The following is a 22,542-nucleotide window of genomic DNA, read 5'->3' as shown; positions in this document are numbered from 1 at the left end:
TAACTTGGTTTAGTTCTTTGGCATATCTGTGTATTATTCCCTCCTTACTAACACAGCAATGATCTGCAAAAGATTTTTGATTGTTTGTGTAACCACTGTTACAGTGAGGTTTGCATTAGCCTTCTAGCACTGCTGAAACAAAGCACCACAAATTTGATGGCTTAAAACAGAAGAAATTTATTCTTTCAGAATTCTGGAGGTGAGAAGTCTAAAATCAAGGTGTTGGTCAGGCTAGCTTCCTCTGAAGGCTCCAGGAAAGAATCTTTCCTATATTCTTCCTAGCTGGTACGAGCTTCTAGCAATCCTTATCATTCCTTGGTTTGCAGATGCATGGCTGCAATCTCTACCTTTATCACCACATGGTGTTCTCCATGTGTCTCTGTGTCTCCTTTCCTCTTATAAGGACACCAGTGATTGGATTTAGGGCCAACTCTAATCCAGTGTGACCTTATCTTAATTACTAAATCCATTTGCAAAGACCCTATTTCCAAATAAGATATTCTGAGGTTATATGTGGACATTAAATTTTGAGGGATACTATTCAACCCAGTCCAAGGGTGTTCTACCCCACCACTTGAATTAAAGCATTGAATCTGTATTGAGTCTCTCGACTCCTTGGAAGTACTTTATTTTTCCTTTGGAAGCTGCTCTAGAAACCACTTCCTGTTTCTAGGCTCAGAGCCTTTACATTCGGCCTTTGAATTCAGTTCTGTTTACTCCATTTGTTTCTGTTTATATTTGGTTCAGGAAAACAGGATGTCCAGGATGATGTTTAGAATATCTTTGAACCTAGATGTGGCCCTTTGGAATTTTAAAAACATATTGTATCTATTGTTCTTATTTAAGATAGGAAATGAGTCAATATGTAACTTATTGAATCATTTGTCAGGTTGTTCTACTTTACTTGAAGTTATTTTGCTGTCCTTTCTTAATTTTGAGTTCAATATTCCGTCTTTTTAAAATATAGATATACATTTAAAGTTCTAAATATCCCTCTGAATGCTGGATTAGCTTCATCCCATAACTTTTTCTATTCAGTGCTTTCATTGACATAAAAGTTCTAGTTACTTAATTATTTTTATTTTTATTTATTCTTTCTTTAACCCATGAGCAATTCCAAACATGGGGGTTAGCAATATTTTATCACAGGTTTCTAATTCCATTGGGGACAGAAAACAGGTTTTATGGTGTCAACATTTGGATTTTTTTTTTTAGTTTCTTTATGGCATAGGACTGGTCAATTGTTATAAATGCTTACTATAGGCTTGAGAAGAATATATATTCTATGGTTGGATTTAAAATTGCTATATATGTATGAGATAACTCATACAATCTAGCAATTCATATCTTCTGTATTTCATATTCACTTGTTAGAGAAGTGTGTTGAAACTTTCCACTCTGTAAACTTTTTTCTTGCAATTTTGTCAGTTTTTGTTTTATATATTTGAGGTTATATTGATAATAAATTTATATGGGTTTGTAACTATTATATATCCTTGATAAAGTGTTTCTTTTATTTTTAAGTAATATCCTCTTTAACTGTATTAATCCTTTTCATTTTATTAATAAGTTCTACTTTGTCTCACAGCCATTAATGTAACCACAGAAGCTTGATTTAATATCTGCCTGGTATATTTTTTCTGACCTTTGTCTTCAACCTTTCTCTGCATTATATTCTTATAACAATCTTATATTCTGACTCTTATAAATAACATATAGCTGAAATTTTGAAAACTCCAATGTGAAAGTCACTACCTTTTAAAAAGCAAGTTCAATTTATTTGTAGTTATTGTGAAACCTAGTACATTTAGGCTTATTTTTTCAATTTATTTAACGTGCTGCTTTTTCCTATTTCTTATTCCATTGAAATGTTCTTAATATTTCTCTCCCTTTCTATTAGATGGGAATAAATGTAAGTGATAATCTTCAAATTTTTGGCAAAATGTAATCAGTATTTCTATTCTCGAGAACTTTAAAAAAGTCCTAGATTTTATCTGGATTTTAAGCTAACAGGTTAACCTTCCATAGCTGCATAGATGCTGGCAGAGATACAAGACACCATGGTTAGAGACAAAGGACTTTTTTACTGCGGTACAGCAGTTAACCCAAGCTTCATGTTCAGGTTAGTTTTCCTTAATCCCCCAGTCCCAAAGAGGTGACACAGAAAGAGGCCCAGGTGAATGTTGTACACACATTGGGTTTAGGTCACAGCTAAGAAAGCCCATGTTTAGGAAATCGCAATCTTTTAAATGTGTTGTAAACAAATCTGCCAACTTTAGTCCCAGAGGCAGATTTTACTTTATCATCCTGGACAACAAACTCTGCTCCAGACGGAAGCACCATCAATATCTTCCAAGGTCATGTGTTGCTAAAACATTCTTGAAAAAATAGTACAGAACAAAAGCCTCTGTTAACAAGCTATACAGAAATGCAAGGGACCCATGGAGAATTGTCTACCAAAAATATATGCCTCTTGTTTCTATACTATATTTAGTTTCTGGTGAATTTTCTCATGAATGCAACTTCGTCATTCTACTTATTCTGACTGAGGATGGTACCAAATATAATTATTTTGTCTGAAATAGCATTTGATGAATGCTGTTATCAAAAGGCCATTATCAACAGGAATCCAAGTAGCAGGATGAAGCCAACCTATACTAGAAATCCACAGGGTTCCTCAACCATGATACAAACCCATTGCATGTACAGTATACACTGGGCCCACCTCCACATAACCCCAGTGAAACTTTAGGTAAAAGAGGAACTATGAAAAGCATGACTCTCACGCTGTCTGCTCTCTTCATAGTTCTTGAGCGTGAAGTCCTTGACAGTCCTTTTACTGATCAAGATATGACTTTAGAATGTTTAAACAGCGCTAAATTGTTTTTTTGTTTTGTTTTTTGGTAAATTCTGAAAGAGTTTTCTTACTACCCCATCAGGAGAAGTTAATACAGATTTAAATGAAATTCAGGTCTCCAAATGAAAAAGAACATGAAATAGAAAAAAATGGAAGAATTTTGGTCAAAAACTGGTTAATATTATCACATGTGTTTTGTTCAAAATCAAATCTACATTAACAAAAAGTAAGAGACATGAAGACTATTATGTCAGCTAAATGTAATGAGAGAGAACAAGTGGTTTGGAGATCAGAGGTGGAAGATGAAAGGAAGAAGGATTGAGGCTACTAAGATTCTCAAGTGATGTGAGATGACATGGAGATACTTTAGAGAATGATGTAATTTAAATTTAGATAGGTAGCTTATATACAGCCATTACCACCAATAATGTATTGACTGCAACCAACTTAACAAACAACATTTTGAAATGCTATGTTAAGGAAATCGCCATGCTTATATTTATAAAATACTTTGAGAATAATGAGGAAATAAAATTCTAGTATACAAATAAAAAATGAAGATATAGTATCATTAACTATTCTGGAAACAAAGCAAAAATAAACTAGTCACTTGACAAGAAAATGTTAGATGTGAGTGATGCCATCTTAGGCAGAGTCTACGCTAAGAAGAAAAGATGTTTAAAAAAATATCTTTACCTGAAGTTGGTGGAATCATATATCCTGCATGCTCCTGACTCACCAGATTTCAAAGTTGCCCAGTGTAAACATGTAGAGTCTATTAAAGCACCAAAATATATAGGCGCAGGAATTCCAGCTACAATAAAAGGGAGAAAGAAAAATCCATCAAAAAGGTAAAAATTAAGGTACATTCTTTTGTTTGGAAAGATGTCAATTTTATCTATTTGTAAAACAAATGAAGTTTAATAAAATATAAATCTAATGCTTTAGATTTATTACTTTTAGTAAAGTTAGAAATTAGAAATTAGAAATTACTTTTAGTAAAGTTTCTAGATTATAAAGGATAGGTAATCTGATGGATGAATGCAACATAAAATTATTAATAGAGAAAAACATTGAATTAATATTTTTTCTGTAATATTTTTTTCTGTAATATTTGGGCCTATCATGTGTACATTTTACTGTAACATATAATTTTCTGTTCATTTGCTTTTCAAATCTAATAGATGAAAAGCAAATTAAGGTCAGATAGGACTTTTTCAAGTAAAAGAAAGAAGTTCTCCATTTATTCTTGTACTTCGTTCTTCTACTAATGGCAAAGTGCTGTTTGCAAGCAGGAGGAATATTTGCTAGACTGTTACTCTGAAAGAGTGACTTCATTTACTTAGTATTTAATAATGGTCTAATGTAATGTTCAGAAAAGATAACTATTTTTACCAAATACTCTTGTGGAAAATGCATGTAATCCCACACCAAGAGACTTCTCTTCAGGTTTGACACACCTAAAAATATAAATGAATTAATGAATAAAATAAAAATAAAGATTTAAAAACTACCACATACAATGGAATATTACTCGTCAATAAAAAAGAATGAAATCTTGCCATTTCATCCACAACATGGATGGACTTAGAGGGTATTATGTTCGGTGAAATAAGTCAGACAGAGAAAGAAAAATGCTGTATGTTTCCACTTACATGTGGAATCTAAAAATCTAATACAAATGAATAAATAAAACAAAACAGAAATAGACCCATGAATATAAAGAACAAGCTGAAGGTTGCCAAAAGGGAGGGGCTGGGGAGATGGGTAAAATTTTAAAAGAATAAAAATGTTAAAAAATAAAGCACTTTTTTTAAAAAAAATAAAAAAAATAAAATGAAAACTATAGTTTTTTTAAAGGACTGTCCTTGTGCTAGTAACACACTGAGCATTAGAAAATGTCCTTTCACGCTCAGGTCTTTCCTCAAGGCCTGATGATCACGTTTGTAGCCTCAGGAGCCTCACTTCTGGTCCTTGGCATTTCACCCAACACTTCCTGCTCATACATTTCTATCAAAGTTATCGAAGACACTATTTCATATCAATCAATTTCTATCCTTTCACTGAAATAGTGTTTCTTGATTCTAATGGTTCAACCTTTAGCGTAAAATAAGAACAATGCCACCCTACCTGTATTTGTTATTTTTATTAACAAAATACAGAAATGCCAAGAATTTACATAAGTAAATGTAAGACATTTACATAAGTAAATGTAAGACAGAAGTAAAGCAATAATAAGAATTTTCAAAGGAAAGTGATACAAAATCCAAAGCAAACATACTTTCTAAGTGATGTGGTCATACTGATTCCTTTATGCTTTTCAAAAATTCTCCTACCTTTTCACTGCCTATAAGGAGAAATGAAGACTATAATTCCCCAGTGGCACTTTTTGTGCCCCACTCACTTCAGCCTCAACATTGCTACCTACTCAAAAAATTCACTTTGAGAGTTGTTCTGCATTCCATTCCTTTCTCTGATTAACTCAAAGCTGACAAATAAAAGCAGCTTTCTTACAAAAGGCTGCAAACATTTTTAGCAAAAACATTATCTTATTGGTATTTTCTTGGTTACAAATATTCTACTGGGTTCTAATTACTCCACTGACTCATAGATTGAAGCACAGTTGATCTAGACATTATATATCTAACACATAGGTTATTTAGACAACATCAGTGATTTTACTCAAAAGGAAGAAAAGCCAGGAGACTTAGCATAACCCTCTTGGTCCCATGGTTTCCATTTAATACAGGAAATAAGGCATTTAAATTGTACTGAAGAATTTTTCTTTCTTTTCTATCTCTAATAGCCCACTTTATGATCTCATAGAAGCATGAAATCTTAAACTGTAAGCAGTTTAAACTTCTTCAAACACTATAATTAATTGGCATTGATAATAACAATTTCTAGAATAGAATTCAGGGATCAGAAGGGAAAACTAAAATGCAACTATGGATAAATGCTGATAGAAATTCAAATAGTTCTTTAAAACTAGCAGAGCAGCATAGATGTTATTGCTCAACCATCAGGGTGGAAAATCCATAGAGATTCCACAAAAAGAAAAGGATAAGTATATTCATAAAATTCCAGGTGTTAAGCTGTACAATATAATCTTGGCAAGAAATTAAGGAATAGAGACATGAAGAGAGCTGAAAGCATGACTAAGTACTTGTCTTATAAAGGTGTAGATATTAATATTGAAAAGTTTTTTAATTGATAAACAAAACAGAAACATAGTTAAGAATTTCAATAGTCAGGTTAACTATTTGGAAAATATAGCTTTCAAAGTAGAAGAAGAAAATCCAATATATACAGTGGAAAGCAAAAAAAAAAAATGAAGAGCAAGTCAAATAAATAAAACATACGAAATAAAATAGCAAAAAGAGCCGTATCACAATAATTACAATAAATATAAGTGGGTTAACCTCACCAATTTCAGATTCCAAAATCAGATCTAACAAAGTATCTATGAAGTGGAATAGAACATCGAAGATTAAAAGGGAAGGAAAAAGAAATAACAGGTAACAATGAACCAAAAGAAACCTAGAACTTCAATTTTAGTAACAAACAAATTAGAATTCCCTGAAAGAAATGATGAAAAAATAAAGAAGAAAATTATACGCTGGTAATAATAGAAGTATAATGATCAAAGGCACATTTCTGCATCCTTCAATATAGCCTCCAAATACATAATATTTTTAAAAGTCACATAATTATACATAGAAAGACATCAGAAATTTTGAGATTTTAACACACATCTCTGAAAAACTGATGGATTAAGCAGACAAAAAAAGCGTAGATTTACAAAAGTTAGATAACGCAATGATTTACTTCAATCCAAGAGACATGGGAACCAAATACCCAAAATGCAGAAGGTACACACTCTTTCCAGAAACACATGAAATACTCAAAAATCAACCATGCATTAGGCCGCAAAGAAAAACCTCAGTATTCCCCCTTAAAATCTTACGTCTTTCAAATTATGCTGTCTGAACACAAAAATGAAATAATAAGACACCTATAGAAATTTCCCATATATATGGAAGTTATATAACACAATAATAACTAATAAACTAATTTTGATGTGTGGGTGCCTATGGTGAGAGGAAATGGGAAATGGAATGAAGAAATAAAAATAAAGGAAAATAAAACAAGAGAGAAATCTTACTCCGATCTATAATGATAATGTGCTATGGAACTGAGAATTATGATTAACTGCTTCTGAGTTCCAATGAAAAAATTTTAAAAGGAGAGAAAGAAATGTAAAGTTTCTTTACTAGGCATGTTTAGAATTGTTTACTAGGCATGAAAAATGCTGTAATCAAAAGAACACATGTACAATATACTAAAGTTTGAATTACCTCTGAAGTTTCCAACTTTCAGTAAGCCCTTCATCATTTGTGTCTCACAATAACCTGATAGGAGAGATGAGCATTTATTATTATGCCCATTTTTATTAAAGAAAAATGGAACTCAGAAAAGTCAAGTGACCTGCCTAGTGCCCTATAGACAGTAATAGGTGCAACTGGGGCTTCTGACAGCTTCACACTCTACTGTCCTATAGGTTGGACCATAGGATATGACTGCTAGGCAATCACTCTTTACCTACCAAAATAACCATTGCATATGGTTTACCCCAAAATAGAAATGTGTCTCTTTTTGTGTTAAACAATGAACGTTTCACTAATTTAACTCTAAGAAATAAGGAAGGAAAGATACAAAGGGAAATGCCAACAGATAAACATTTATGTTGCTAACTCTCAGATTTTGTAAATTTCAACAATGCTTAATGTAATACTCTTAATGAATGATATATTACAGCACTGACTTCTTAGATACCATGGGCTCCAAGTGACATTCTCAAAAAGTTACCTTAATAAATGATCAGAAAGGAATCTAAATCAAGAAAATAATTTGTGTACCTCAGGAGAACCATATATCCAGGTATGGCAGATAAAGAATAAACAAAACTGCTGATCATTGACAAGATTAAAAAGTACTGGAGCATCATGGAGCAGTCATGTCCTTTGCCACACAGCCCAAGAACTGCAGATGAATTTCCTGGACTTTGAATACAGCTACAGTTGTGAAACACCTGTCAAAAAATAATATATCCTATTTAAGGAAGAAAAATTGTCAACACAAATCTCAAATATTTTCTACGTAGCCAATTGGATAAAAATAGACACTGTTTACTCCCTTTATTCTCATCTCCTTTATGGTATCATAAAGGAAAGAAAATGTAGAAGGGTGGTTTCAGAAAAACTCTCTCTCTCTAAATATACGGAGTGAATTTGCAATAGCTCAGCTATCCTGAAGTCATGCTTGATAAAATTCCTTCTGTTTTGATACAGTATGAAGTATGACAAAATTTATTTCAAAATGCTCAATTGAAATATTTATCATTAGATAGTTAAACAAACCTTTGTTTCAAAAAATATAATTTATTGCAAAAACAGAGTAAAGTCAACTCTTTTTGAATTCTTATATGTTTCCAGGCATCAATAAGAACCAAAAGTTCTACGTTACTTTGATCACCAACCAACATTATAAGTACTATGACATTTTTTAGGCAAGAAAACATGCCTAATTCCATTTTCTTACAAAGCTGCCAGAATGTGAAAAACACAGAAAAATACATATGAACAGAAAAGAAAAAAATAGAAAAAGCAGCAAAATAATTAGCTGGATAATTGAGATCAAAACAGCCAACTTTATCTCAATGATAAAAATATTTCTGTCCAGAGTATTTAAAAAACAAATTATCTGAGTAATAATGTCAACTGCTATGAAATTAAAGATTAGTGCTCAGACACTGTGAAAGTTTAAAATAGGATATAGGAAATAAAAAGTAAATCAAGTGAGCATATGAAAGTAACTTATTTTTTCCACAAAAAAAAACATTAATTTGGTTTTGAGAAAAGATGTTAATTTTATTTTTTCAAATATGCCCCAGTTCATAGTTGAAAAGTGCTAATGTAGTGCATAAAGCAAAAGTTCTGTAAAAAAACAGTTTGTGTTACCATGTTTATTCCTGTTCCAACAAATGTCTCACAACCAGCAAGACAAGCTGACATATATGACAAACCATTGCTTCCACACACAGGGTCCCATGTTTTAATTGGACAGTTACAATCCATATTGCAGTCAGCAAGAATGGCATTTCCAGCATATAAATCTTGTTGCATTCTGAAATGATTTAAAATAATGCTATGAATATTGAAAGACTATTAGAGCCTCTCTCTCTCTCTCTCTCTCTCTCTCTCTCTCTCTCTCTCATCTCAGTTCACAGTTAAATTTCCTCTCCTCCCCAAAATAGAAACAGAAATCTTTTAACCATCAATGTGTAGCCTTGGTGCTATAGATCTGGCATAAAAGATACTGTTTCAGTGACCACATAGCCACTTTTTCACTGATTCATTTCAGATAAACAAAAAGTCAATAAATAAGCGTTAATTGAGTGTCTACCATACGGGAGATGTTTTTCCAGGTATTATTAGAACTGAAAAATAAAGATGACCTAATCCCTGTGGTTGATCCATATGGTGGGAAAAAAAAAAAAAAAAAGATGTTTTATAAAAGCAATTTCAGGGGCTCACTTGAAGAATCAAAATCTGTAATTGAATATATAATACAGATAATACATTTAGCTCCCAAAACATAACTATGTGAGTAAATAAATACATTCTTCTAGTATAAAAATGTATCAGGAACTGAAATCAGAAACAACCTATGTTGCCGTCTTGATGACCACTCATCCAAGAAGCCTGGCCAGAGAACCTGGTAAGCCATAGAGCTAGTAGCCCTGCTCTATTGTTACGGATAGCCTCTGGCTCCACATAACCAAGGAGCTTGAACAGTGATTTTGTGCAGCCTTATAGCCTAGCCTACGGTACTGCCAAACTGTGGAACCCAGCCTATAGCACTGCCCAGCAGCAGAGCCCAGCCTATCGCCCTAAAATTTCTGAATACAGCCTGCATCTTTCTTCAGTCAGGGAACCTAGCCGGTGACCCCGCCCAATCATGGAGCACAGCCTGCAGCCGAGCTCAATGGGATAATGTGGACAATTACCCTGATGGACCAGGGAGCACAGTCTCTAGCACCACCCAACCTTCCTATAAACCCAGATCACCCTCAAAATACAAATCTAAAACTCTTCAATAATACAGACATAACTATACAAATGAAATATATGAATTTGTGTATGAATTTGTGTCATGTATTATGATTCAGTTATGCTAAATTTCAGCCCATCATGCAAACATAGAAATGCAATTGAGACTGTATAGACAACTCTTAATTGCACCCGTTTATAGGAGTATAAAATATCGGGATAGTATATCCTAATTCAACTAGAAACTCTAGGTAGCTTTCTTTGGATATGCACTTTAATATCTACTAGGATATCACAAAGACACACACACACACATACACACACACACACAATCAAACTCACTAACCCTGTGATATGTTCCCAAACTCTTTAATAAACCTAGAGCCAGAATGGATTGAGTTATAGCTGACAAATGGAGAAAAGATGAAAAACCATGGATTACTGCCACTAACTTCAATAAGCAAATAATCCAGTCATGGATTCTCTTTGGAGAAAATATGTTATTATCAGTTCAAAGTTTATAACATTCATTAGTAAAAAAACATACCCTTCATAAGAGGCGGTTATGCCTGCAACTGAAGAATTATCACAGATCATGAAAAAACTCCAAAAATAGAGAAGAAAGTCAATTAAAGCTAACCAAAATCCTATGTAGGCAGCTTGTTTGATAGTAATCTTGAACTTCTTCATAATTAAACCACCAACTATATATCCAATGCATACTGGAGGTAAGTTATAAATACCTATAAACGCAAGAAAAATGTTACTTATAATGTGATTTAGCAAAGGAACAAATACGGTATCACTTTTATCCAACATGTCCTGCATAAGAAACCATTTAGGTCCAATACACAGTGAAGAAGGGTGATTGACTTTTATCCCTACTTACTTACATATTACTTACAGAGAGGTTTTTGAAGTGCCCCTCAACGTCAAAGTATATTTTGAAGACTGTTATTATTATTCATTTAATTAATTGCAGTAGGTTGTAAATTTCTTATAGGTAAGGATCATGATCTATAGATCTTTTCTTAGGATTCAGGTAGGAGTAACAAGTCAGAGTTCACCAGTAATGTGTTGCTTTCTGTTCTTTGGGGTTGATATATATGTGTGTGTGTGTGTGTGTGTGTGTATGATTTATGAATTATATGATTTTGTTGTTGTTTATTCCAACTCTGGTTGTTAAGAATTTGACTCAGTTCAAGGTATTTTAGAAAAATCACTGCTGAGTCTGTGATTGTCAAATGTATTTACATTTCATGTTTTGCTGCTACTGCTGCTAGTGATCAGCACTCTCCCCCACCTACTCCTCCCTCCAAAAAAGGAAAAAAAGAAGAAATAGGAAGACATAGCTGTAGGTTGCATTCTTACATGTCAGGGTCTGTTTAAAACACATATTTGGGAGAGCTTGTTAAAAATCCCCTACAGAGTCCCACACCAGAGAGTCCGATTTATTGTGTTTGAGGTGGACACCAGGTAGCTGAACTTTTAACAAACACTGAGGTGATGTGGATGCAGTTAGTATAGGAAATTCACTTTCAAAACGATTAAAAAGATCCCTGGAGAATGCGAAGGTAGGGGTTAGTGTAGCCGCAAAAAAATTAGAATGTATGGACTGCAGAAACACCTCAAACCACTAGGGGAACCAGGGAACTAAATTCGAAGGAGCTTGGAGTTTATGACTAGGAACCAAGAGTAAAATGTGAGAGTAAAACGTTGACGCCTAACGAATTAACTCTGTCTTTCTTTTTCTTATTAATGGATTGCCTATCCGAAAATTGTGCCTATTTTGTGCATTCCCCAAGATTTCCACAAATATTTTGAATTTGTGTCCTGGCTGGGGAGAGAGAGGATTTCCTGGCTTTCTTCTCTTCGTACTCTTTGTTGATTTCAACGGCAAAGGGAAGGGGGGAAATGTACCAGAGGCAGAAATATCTTAACAGATTTCAATTTAGGAGTTTCTTAGACCCGTCATCACACTGTTTATCATTTCATGGGGGGAAAATGTGGGCTAGTAGTTCAAAGAACAAACATACCAATTAGAAAGACTGCTTCCGAAGTTGATTTTCCATATTGCTGTTCCAGATATTTAGGCATGAAGAATAACATACTAACAAATGCATTAAATTGTATCACACTTACTAGTATGAAAAGCATGTAAATTGGGTTGCAAAAAAGACTTTTCATGAATGGTACAAAATCTGAAATGAAAGAATAACAACAATGTCAAACTAACTCAACTTTGCATTTTATGATTGACTTTTTCTGAAACAACTTCCCCTCCAAATTATGTATTTCTGTTTTATAATGACCATAGTGTTCATTCTTTCTACCCTTTGAAAGCTAAAGTTATATCATCATTTTGGTAGCTTCTGCAAGTCAGCGACACAGCTGATTGGGTAAGAATCAGAGCACAATAGTTTTGCAGACACAAAGTTACTATTGTGTCTTGAAAAACTATAATGTAACCAAAATATTGTCTGTGTTCACATCATTTCCTTTCACCCTTCTCTTTTTCCTTCTATTAACACCCTCTCTTTTCTAGATATCATCTAGAATGAAAGATGCTGGTCCTATTCTCTAAAGTCTGGCAAGAAATCATTTTGGTAAAGAACTGTACACTCAAATATTAATATTATCACTCCTGAACTTTTAAAGTAAAGATATATGTGGGAATTCATGGGATATAAATTTTCTCAAGTACCAGGTATTTTTCTGCTTCTTCAGAACAACAGTTTTGATGTTCACAACAAAATGTGTTTCAAAATACCTGTGTGTCTTTTAAAATACCAATTCCCAGGTCCCACTGCCTGATTCATTAGGTACATATTAAGGACCATGTAAATGATTTAACCAAAACTTTTCCCTGTTTGTGTGGACTGACAAAACTCAGAGCCCAATTTGTGGCCCATCTCTAACAAATGTTCTGGGTCACACTGCTGCCATTTTGGGTCAAAGTCTCACTTATAGTTTTTTCACTTTTCCTGTCTTCATTTTTTCTGTCTTGATTTCCTTACCTATTGTGTATTATCCTGGTTTGTTTAGTAAACTGCCTAAAATACATTCTGGAACAAAGTATCAATAAAAAAAGCAAATTGGAAGAGGAAGAGGCACAGCTTAATGCAAAGAAATGAATGGTAGACTGCATCTAGTGGCAGATGTCACGTTTATAAATAAAGTACATGGCAGTGGTGAGAGCTGTGTTCAGAGCTCTTTGCAACTTTTTAAGTCACCCATTTTGTTGGGTGACTTATAGATGAGTGACTTATATCCTAATAGATGAGTCTCGGTAGTTTGAATTCCTTTCTATATGTCTTATACTAAGCTAAGCTCTTTCCTACTTTTGAAAGTTGGTCTTGCAGACCACGAACAATATTCTATGTTAAAATTCTCTATGAGTCCGTATCATCCCTTTGAGAGAGTTGTTAATATAATCATGATGACTGAGGATTTTCAAGATTTTACATTGACTCTTAATGATATGAGAAGTATTAAATTATGTTCAATTGTGGTTTAAGTGAATTTATAATTGTTAATAAAAATCTTGTGCAAAATGTTATTATAAATTATGGGTGATGTTAGAATTAACAACATCAACAATAGTAATACTAGTATTAGTAATAATAATAATATGTGCCTGAGCTCCTTTTACCCTCACACAACAACAACAACTTTATAATTTTAACTACTATTGTTATCTTCATTTTACAGGTAAGAAAACTGAGCCCTTTCCACCTTCTAAATGAACACTGTTTAAGAATTCCAAGGTCCATGTCATACTAATTAAATACTCATACTAATTATATCAGACCTCTTGAGAATACTACAGAATTTCCAGGCATCAGTAATTTTTAAAATTTCCCCAGTGATTCCAATATGTGGCCAAGGTTAAGAATCAGTATTCTTGAATAGTAAGTACTTAGACTATCTTAGCTTAGTTTTCCACAAAAACACCTTCTATAAATTATACTTCGAGTTTTTATTGACAATCTACACATACACACAAAAAAATCCTGTTACATGAAATATGCTCCTACATTTGTTGGACAACACTATGTGGTTCAATATTATTGAATAATAATTATGGTTCAATATTATTGAATAATAATTATGACAATTATTATTATTTTTTTTATATAATTTGTTTCTTGGGGAAGATTTTCTCTTTAAGAACCATGATTCTTCCTTGTATCAAATATAGAGAATTATGTGATCTATCATGTTTCTTTTTCTGCCTTAACTTCCAGGAAACTCACAGCTAAACTTTTTTTTTTTTATTCAGAACTATACACTTATTTGGATCAGCACATATTTTTTTTTCTTCCTTTTGTTCTCAGTTTGAATTTATTTTTTCAAAATTAGACCTTGAAGGCAAATGGGACCAAATAAATAAATAATAAATTTACTACGTGCCCAGACTGACATAAAATTTTATATAAATACTGATCTGAAAAAATTCAGCTTCCAAATTATATGATTTATTTCCAAGTTGTAGAAGAGGAAGAATCAGACTAGTTAGACATTACTGATTGCTGACTGTTAATGACAAATTGTCTTAATGCAGCCTAGCATGTTATAGCAATAGACCAAAATACACATCTCTGTAAAATAAAAAGTAAATTATATGATATTTAAAATGTTCATATTTGCCTTTAGTGATCCTATCATTTTCCTTCTTGACCTTTTCTCTTTGTTTCTCTTCTTTGTCGTTTTTAATGATGTCAGTATTATCCTTTAGTCCTTCCATTGCAGGTGTTTTGGGCAAAAAGAAAAAAGGAATGGCAGTGAGCACATTCACCCCTGCACAAATCAAAAGGCCAAGCCACCATGCACCAACCCAACGAGTATCAGTGGGAGTTATGGTCAGATCAGCTGTAAAAAGATATATACATTTTGAATTAGCTTTAGTCATTATTTCCTCTATGAACTATAAAAAAATTTAAATTACTATTCTTAAGTTCTATCCCAGTATAGAGTTTGTATATGATTCAGGCATTCATAAATCTTGTCTGACAATGTATAGAGTTATAATATTGTCTAGCAATAAATTAGTTTGGCCATCTGTCCTATCATGTAAGGTATTTATAAACAGGTACTTTTAAAATAACTACAAGGTCTATTTAATTACACACAAATGATTGCTTGATTAAAAGAAATTCAAACCTATGCGCTTAAATCTTTTGAGAACAAGAAATACGGTCTTGGTGCAGTAGAAAGAGCACTGAATTTTGAGTCAGAAGATCAGCATTTTATCTTGCTTTCCTGCTCACTGGTGTGAAACATTTAAAAAATTATTTAAACTCATCCACTGTAGTTTGCACTCCTGGAAATTATAGTTTATCTAACTGACGGTCAGGTAAAGCAACAACAAACTGTGATAGCATACCTAAAGTTGCTTTGTGTACTCTAGATACTATATAACTAGATTTTAATGAATTACCTGTGTTTACAGATCCAGTGTCAACATAAATATTTGCACATAATGAGGATAACAAAAGTCCAAACAAAGGACCAATGATCGCTCCTGTTTCTATAATCCCTAAAAATAAAGGAAAATATGAAGTTATACTATAGATATAGATCCACATAAAGAATCCTAATTCCATGAAGAGTCTGAAGACTGAATCATTTTTGCTTTAGATATTCAACTTGTAAAAAAAATAAGCTTAAATATTCAATTTGTAAGAAAATTAAGGTCAGGATAACAAGTTTGTTTCTGTAAACGTTGAAGAAGGAGCCTCATAATTTACAGCCACTTTCTCTTTGTCTCCAAATTCTCTTTTGCTGTGTCACAGGTAAAGATTTGCTGGATCAGCATTGCTAGGATCATGCTATTTACAAAGCCACAATATACAGCAAGATTCTTCCGAGGCTTTCAAAGCCATATTTTTAGAAGAAGTCTAAGTCAATACCATGTTATAATAAATTTCTTATGGCATACTCCTCAGAAAAGCTTCACTCCCAAAATCTCCAACTTGAAACTTCCTCTGGCTATTCCTTACAATTATTGATACTTTATCATAATCTCCTTTCTTATCCTTCACATTCTTATTTTCCATTCCCATCAGTCCCCTATCCTCATAACTTCTTACTTATCTGGAATTTCATCATCGGTTATCTCATAACTTGTCCATAATTCAGAATCTATGCTGCATCCTCCCTGCTAACTGAAAATCCAGACATGAACTTCCTTAACTGTCTTACTCTTTACTTCAAAATATTTCTTTGCCCATTGTCTCTGCCTTCTCTGAAGTTCTATAGGCTAGTTTACCCTATACATACCTGATTATTTTTTACATCAACACTGTCTTCTCTGAGGACTTGCTCAGACAAACCCTCCTTCTCTTGCGCTTGTTCAAAGTCCCCCAGTCAATGATATCTACAGCATCTCAAATCTACCCTGCTTTCTTTCTTTTCACTACACTCTGCCTCTACTTCCTTTTCAGTCATTCACACTGCTCAAATCCTTCCACATTTTACTCAAAATCATCTCAGGTAACACCAGTGATCTCTTGCCACTTTTCCAGTGTCATTTTCTGGCCCTCATCCTCCTAACTCTCCATGTTATTATACTTGACGTTGTTGGACAACTCCTCTTTAACATTTGCCTCCTAAGACATTCACAAAACTATATATTTATGGTTTTACTTTTTCCTCTACGACGACTCCTTCCTTGATGTTTCTTCCTCCTACTCCACTAAGTAGAAGTGTTCCTTAGTATTTTATCCAAGGACCTCTGACTATATGGCTTCCCGCAGCAACCTCATTTCTCCCTCTTGCTTTCATTTACTTTCTATGTATAGATGATTGTCAAACTTTATCGCTAGCCTTTCTGTTCTCTCCTAAACTCCAGAATCATCCATGGAACATTTGAAAAAAAAATATGCTGCAAGAATGTTTATGAGAAAATAATAAGAGAAAATACTAGAAATAAAACGACCAATGAAGAAGTTATAACAATCTACAAATGAAATAACAAAGATCTGAACAAAAATAGACATAATGAGGGGTGGCCAGATGGCTCACTTGGTTAGAGCCTTTGCTTTTAACGACAAGGTTGCCAGTTCGACTCCCACATGGGATGGTGGTTCTGTGCCCCTCCCACAACTAAGATTGAAGGACAACAACTTGACTTAGAGCTCATGGGTCCTGGGAGAAATGCACTGTTCCCCAACAAAGTCTTGAAAATACGCACTGTTCTCCTTCCCCAATAAAATCTTAAAAAAAAAAACAGACATAATGAAAATAGTGACAAAAATTTTGAATATAAGAGACACTTTTAAGAAAATATTGGTAAATCTCTTTAACAGATTGGACATAGAGTAGAGCTAAGGATCTGGAGGAAACGAAGAGAACTCTAAGGGTACTAGATTAGTCGTATTTTCAACAGCAAAAAAGATTTAGCAAAGTGCTTACTTGGAGTTAGCTCCAATTCAACAATGTAATTGCTCTATTCAACAATTTTTTATTGATGAACAACTGTGCCCAGGTACTCTGCTCATCATTCCTGTAATCACTGAGTTCAAATAAATAACTAATATCTATCATCAAGGAACTTACTGTCCTGAAAAGAAGCTAAAGCAGATTTTCAAACTCACCAATATATAAAGGAGAGTTTTCAGATTTGGCAAAATCTTCTATGTAGGAAATACCCAAAGGCATGATGGGAGTTTCACCAATTCCACGAATCATATTTCCTACTAGTACATACACCCACATTAATGACTTAACTTCCTTCACATGTTCTGCATTAAAAGAAAAAAAGACATTGCATTAGTGTTTGCATAGTAAAGTATAAGCCATAAGTATAAGTTTTCGGTAAGTATTTCACAGTTCTTGTGTAACATGGCACCCTGTAAACAATGTATATTACCATGCCAGTAATGACTCATTGGAGCGTACCTCTTGCATTTGCTGAGAGTACTGAGGTTATGGCCAAGTACAAGTGGTATGCTGGAGCTACTTCCTACTGAGTTGGGAGAAAGGCGTAGTATACACATCTCTTCCCAATTCAGCGTTTAGTGACAATACATTGGTAGTTGGTACTCTGTTTTCTCGAAGATGAAACCTAGCTGGACCATCAGCTCTAATGCATCTTTTGGAGCAAAAATTAATATAAGACCCAGTATTATATTGTATTGTATTGTATTGTATTGTATTGTATTGTATTGTATTGTATTGTATTGTATTGTATTGTATTATATTATATTATATTATATTAAAACCCGGTCTTATATTATGTTAAAATAAGACCAGATCTTATATTAATTTTTGTTCCAAAAGACGCATTAGAGCTGATGGTCCAGCTAGGTCTTATTTTCGGGGAAACACGGTATTTACACCACAGAAATTGGCAAATACTGATGGTCAGAGCTTTTTTTTCCCTCGAGAGAACCCATTTACCAACAACTACTGGACCCAGTTAGCTGTCATGAGTGTTATCCCATTTCTATACTAACTTTAGGGAGAGAAAAAAAACATAAATTTTCTCCCTAGAATTAATACTATATTTATAAGATTTTAATAAGAGCTTCACTAAAGTTTGAATTCTGTACAGCTTTAATTAGTTTATAGACACTAAAATTATTTAACTGCATAGCAATGACATTTTCTCTATAGAGCTTACTGTGTACTGTAACCACCAAATAATGTTTGATAAAGAAATTCACCGCAATTCTTGAAGCAGCAGCTGCTTAGTAGAATAACAAAGACTAGGCCAAGGGGAACTGAAAGGGATCTCTAAAGACCTAGCCATTTCTGTTCTAAGCCAAAATAGTTGTCAAGCCAGGAGGACACTCTGTGGAGTCATGTTTTCAGGAAAGTCAACACAATTTATTTTCATCTGCTATAAACTGACTAGGTACCACCCACAGATGTGAGGGTCCTGAGCAAGCCGGTTCTGGAAAGTTGTTGTGAGGTCCAACTCTCAGTCATTCCCAGTCCTGAAAATTATAATCTCCATTTCTGAGTATTCATGTTTTTTGTTTTGTTTTGTTTTGTTTTGTTTTGTTTTGTTTGTTTTGTTTTTGTGGTGAGTATAGTGACATGTGTCTAGAGATCACCCGTAAACTCGAGGCCTACTGTAGGGCAAAACTGAAAATATCAGATGATCAAAGAATCAATGCACTTTCCTGAATACTCACCAGACTGGGAAGTTTTTATTTATTTATCTGCTACAATGTCAATTAAAAAAAAAAAAGAAGAAGAAGGAAATAGGACCTGTCAGTCTTTGGCAAAAGAAGAGAGCACAGGCCACTGTTGATATCACTGTTTTCCTTTGTTTCCCCAGGAGGTTCCTTTGGCTTACAGTTTCTGAGACAGCTCTTCTTACACTCCTTGAAACTATTTGGGGTCCCTCTGATTCAATGCTGGCAGTGAAATTCCCAGCCTTGGGGAGTGCTGTAACTTCCACTGATATGAATCCAGCATAAAAATGTCCCCATCACGGGAAGAATAAGTTCTGGTCTGAGATGAATCAACAGGGTTACCCCCAGACTAAGTAGCACCAGATTATATAACACATTAAGGGGCAGAGAGTGGCACGTTGGTGACTGGAACTGCAGGAAGTTAGAGGTACCACTGTTGCATTAGACTGTAAAGTAGTGTCTCTGGTAAAGAGGGAGAAATAGGGCACAACACAAGTTTCTAGTTCAGTAGAAAGAGAATAGAATAAATCAGAACTATAGCATACTTGCCTACTTTCTCTGCTACAGATCAGTGACATAACACAGATCTTTTGAACTTTCTGTTTCTTTTTCCTATTTGTTATAATTGTACAGACCAAATTATCAGTATAAACCCATACTCCTAAGATATTTTTCTCTGTGGAAGTAACTATGCAGTGGTCTTCGGATGGATGTATATGATGTATTTTTAAATAATCATTTTAAAGAGTAGACAAAGCAGTTTTAATAAGTATATTCTTAATAGAGGAATAACAATTCTCTATTATTAAGCATTCCTATTCCCCTCAGGGATCCCCTCCAAAAATCCCTGAAAAAAAGAAAATCTCTTTTGTTTCTTTACCTTAGTCACTTAATTGAACCCTATTAATAACTCATTTAAAACCCCTCCCTGGAACGTGTTGAGTTACAAATTCATTAAACAGAAAACAATAAAATGAAGTTAACAACCTGATGGATCTTCTGTTGGTCTGAAAATCTGGGTTCCGTTTTCTACACACAAAAAACTGGTTGAGGACAAATTGAGTGAAACTGTAGATTCATATTCATATCTGTATGAACACAGGGAAAGCATGTTTATATTAACAACCTAATGAGGACAAGGTGAACATTGTGCAGAATAATTCCTGGTTCACTTAAGACCAAACATCCAAGTTCACTAAAGAAGAAGTCTTTTCATCTTTGCCACTTAATCATCATACATTAATATCATCAAAAACCTTGCCACTCACTGGAAATGTGCAATACCTTGACAGCTAGCTTTCAATGATCTACACATGGATGACCTACCTTTTAGATTATATAACATCAACTTTCTGTGGTGTTTGGGTGATCATTTCCTGGAATTAATTACTATGGGATAAGGAACAAAAACTAAGAAAAATAATAGACTCAACAAAGTATAATTAAGAAGATAAAAGCTTTGGAGGAAAAATACAACAAAACAAGAGTCCAACTTTGGATTCTCTGAGATTTGCTCATAAGAAATATAGCCCTATTTTCTGAGAATCCAAACAATAATTCCTGCATGTGTTCATTAAAGAAACATAACATTTGCCCCTTACTGTAATGAGAGAGCTTAGGAGAATCTCAAACACTGTGACAGCACAATGTAATGACTTTTTCTCTTCTCAGAAGAACGAAAGGATTAATAGATTGTGACCATTTACCTTAGGCAAATTACCACAAGATCCACATACCATTTCTCAGAAAGTAAATTATCCTAAATTATGCAACAATGGAGGAAAATACGTCCAGTGCATTCTCTCTTTTAGTTAGAAATTATGTTGAACTAGTTTCTATATTTCTATTAGATAAGAGAAAACCAAAAGAAAACTTGCCCTCTGAGTTCCAAATGAACTAAAGTGTTAAAATACCTTCTCCTTAATAACTGAGCAGCCATGCCAATAGAATTTGGCTGTGAAAGGTAGACAAAGGCTTCTGTCTCCATACCATTATCCCATAAGACATGCCAGCTTTAGGCAAAGAAATAGCACCTTTAGCAGGGGGTGAAAAGAAATGTAAATAATAGCTGAATATTACTCAACATTGTCTTCGATAGAATAGGAAATAAAAGGATAGTAAAAACTCTGACTAGAAATTTCTGATCCCTTCAAAAGCACTTGAGGAGATAAAGTATCTTTTTCATTTAACTTATCCCCTTAAAATGTAATAACTCATTCAAAATCCATTCATGCCCAAAATATCAGCAAAATGACAGTAAATAGATTTTAAAATGGAAAAGGAAAAAAAAAACACATAATGCCACAAACATAAAGAGAATGGAAGATTTGATAAGAAGAGAGAGTTTAATAAGGTTTTAAAAATGGGAAATAATAAGTGAGTGGTCACTGAATTAGTAGATATGAGAAATGCAATCCTAAGTAAGTGCCTGCAAGGGAGAATCCAAATAGGTGCCACACATCCCTGGACAGTTTCAGGCAAGACATAAGACATTTCTAAATGTGGGAGTAAGCATGGTGCAAAAAAATCAAGAGGATTGGGTTAAAGTGTATATAAGGAGCAGTTAGACCCTTATAGATACCCTCTGCCTTTCCAACTGAAAATGGTCTTTGACTCTAGAGAGACTGAACAAGCGCATCGAAGACAGGGAAGACATACAAACAACTGGGGATATTAAGTTTAAAAAAAAAATACATTCTAAAAACCCCACCTGGTTAATAGCCAACTTTCCATCTTCCAGGCAGCAGATTAGAGAAGACTTGCCTAAGATCACTGACAGGTTATGGCCATTCTGAGACATCTAAAAATCAGCCAGTCCCTGTGCAATCACCATACAAAGAAGTATGGCTATTAATCAAGTCCTACACATTTATACAGAACTTCCAGTTAGCTTGTTGTTATTATACTTCTCTTTCTGAAATATGAATAGATAACCAAGAACCACCAGATATATGAGGGAAGGCTATCAGTAAAGACAGAGACAAAACAAATAAAATCTGTACACTAGAATAAGACAGAGACAATAAAAACAGATGAAGAAAATTTAGATGGTGAAAAAACATTACATTTTTGAAAGAAAACAAGATGTTCCTTAAAAGGATACATTCAAAGAATAAGAGTCCTTGGAAATTAAAAATGTGATAGAAATAGAAATCCATTCAAAGGTTTGGAAGATAAAGTTAAAGAAATCTCCCACAAAGTAACCAGAAGTCAAGATGATAAAAAAACTTGGAAAATAAAAGATGAGTAAAAATATAATTTTAATCCAGAACATACAATATTCAAGTAGTAGAAGAGAAAGAGATAAATAGGGGCAGTGGGTAGGTGGGATATTATCAAAGAAATAATACACATAACTTTTCCAAGTGTCTAGCCTGACGGCACCTGGCATAATGAAAGAAAAGGATTTACACCAAGAAAATAATCA

The 22,542-nt window shown here is 33.8% G+C and overlaps 1 protein-coding gene across 10 annotated transcripts in view; it reads right to left on the bottom strand.

The window, feature by feature from the left end:
* The window catches only part of SLCO1A2 (solute carrier organic anion transporter family member 1A2), a 64,404-nt gene that overhangs the window by 3,876 nt on the left and 37,986 nt on the right, over positions 1 to 22,542 (bottom strand). For 9 of the 10 annotated variants that reach the window (XM_019738203.2, XM_074325944.1, XM_074325942.1 and 6 more), the window contains 10 exons: positions 20,103 to 20,203; positions 17,568 to 17,714; positions 15,410 to 15,508; positions 14,620 to 14,841; positions 12,006 to 12,170; positions 10,517 to 10,712; positions 8,878 to 9,043; positions 7,777 to 7,949; positions 4,253 to 4,317; positions 3,554 to 3,671 (listed from right to left, as the gene is read on the bottom strand). In XM_019738203.2, coding sequence (XP_019593762.2) covers positions 3,554 to 3,671; positions 4,253 to 4,317; positions 7,777 to 7,949; positions 8,878 to 9,043; positions 10,517 to 10,712; positions 12,006 to 12,170; positions 14,620 to 14,841; positions 15,410 to 15,508; positions 17,568 to 17,714; positions 20,103 to 20,203 — 1,452 coding nt within the window. Of the gene's footprint in view, positions 1 to 3,553; positions 3,672 to 4,252; positions 4,318 to 7,215; positions 7,270 to 7,776; positions 7,950 to 8,877; positions 9,044 to 10,516; positions 10,713 to 12,005; positions 12,171 to 14,619; positions 14,842 to 15,409; positions 15,509 to 17,567; positions 17,715 to 20,102; positions 20,204 to 22,542 lie in introns of those variants that run through there. The other variant, XR_012494035.1, reaches the window with a different exon arrangement.

This window comes from Rhinolophus sinicus, linkage group LG02, assembly GCF_036562045.2.
Source record: "Rhinolophus sinicus isolate RSC01 linkage group LG02, ASM3656204v1, whole genome shotgun sequence".
NCBI lineage: Eukaryota > Metazoa > Chordata > Mammalia > Chiroptera > Rhinolophidae > Rhinolophus > Rhinolophus sinicus.
This window is presented reverse-complemented; position numbering and strand designations above follow the sequence as displayed.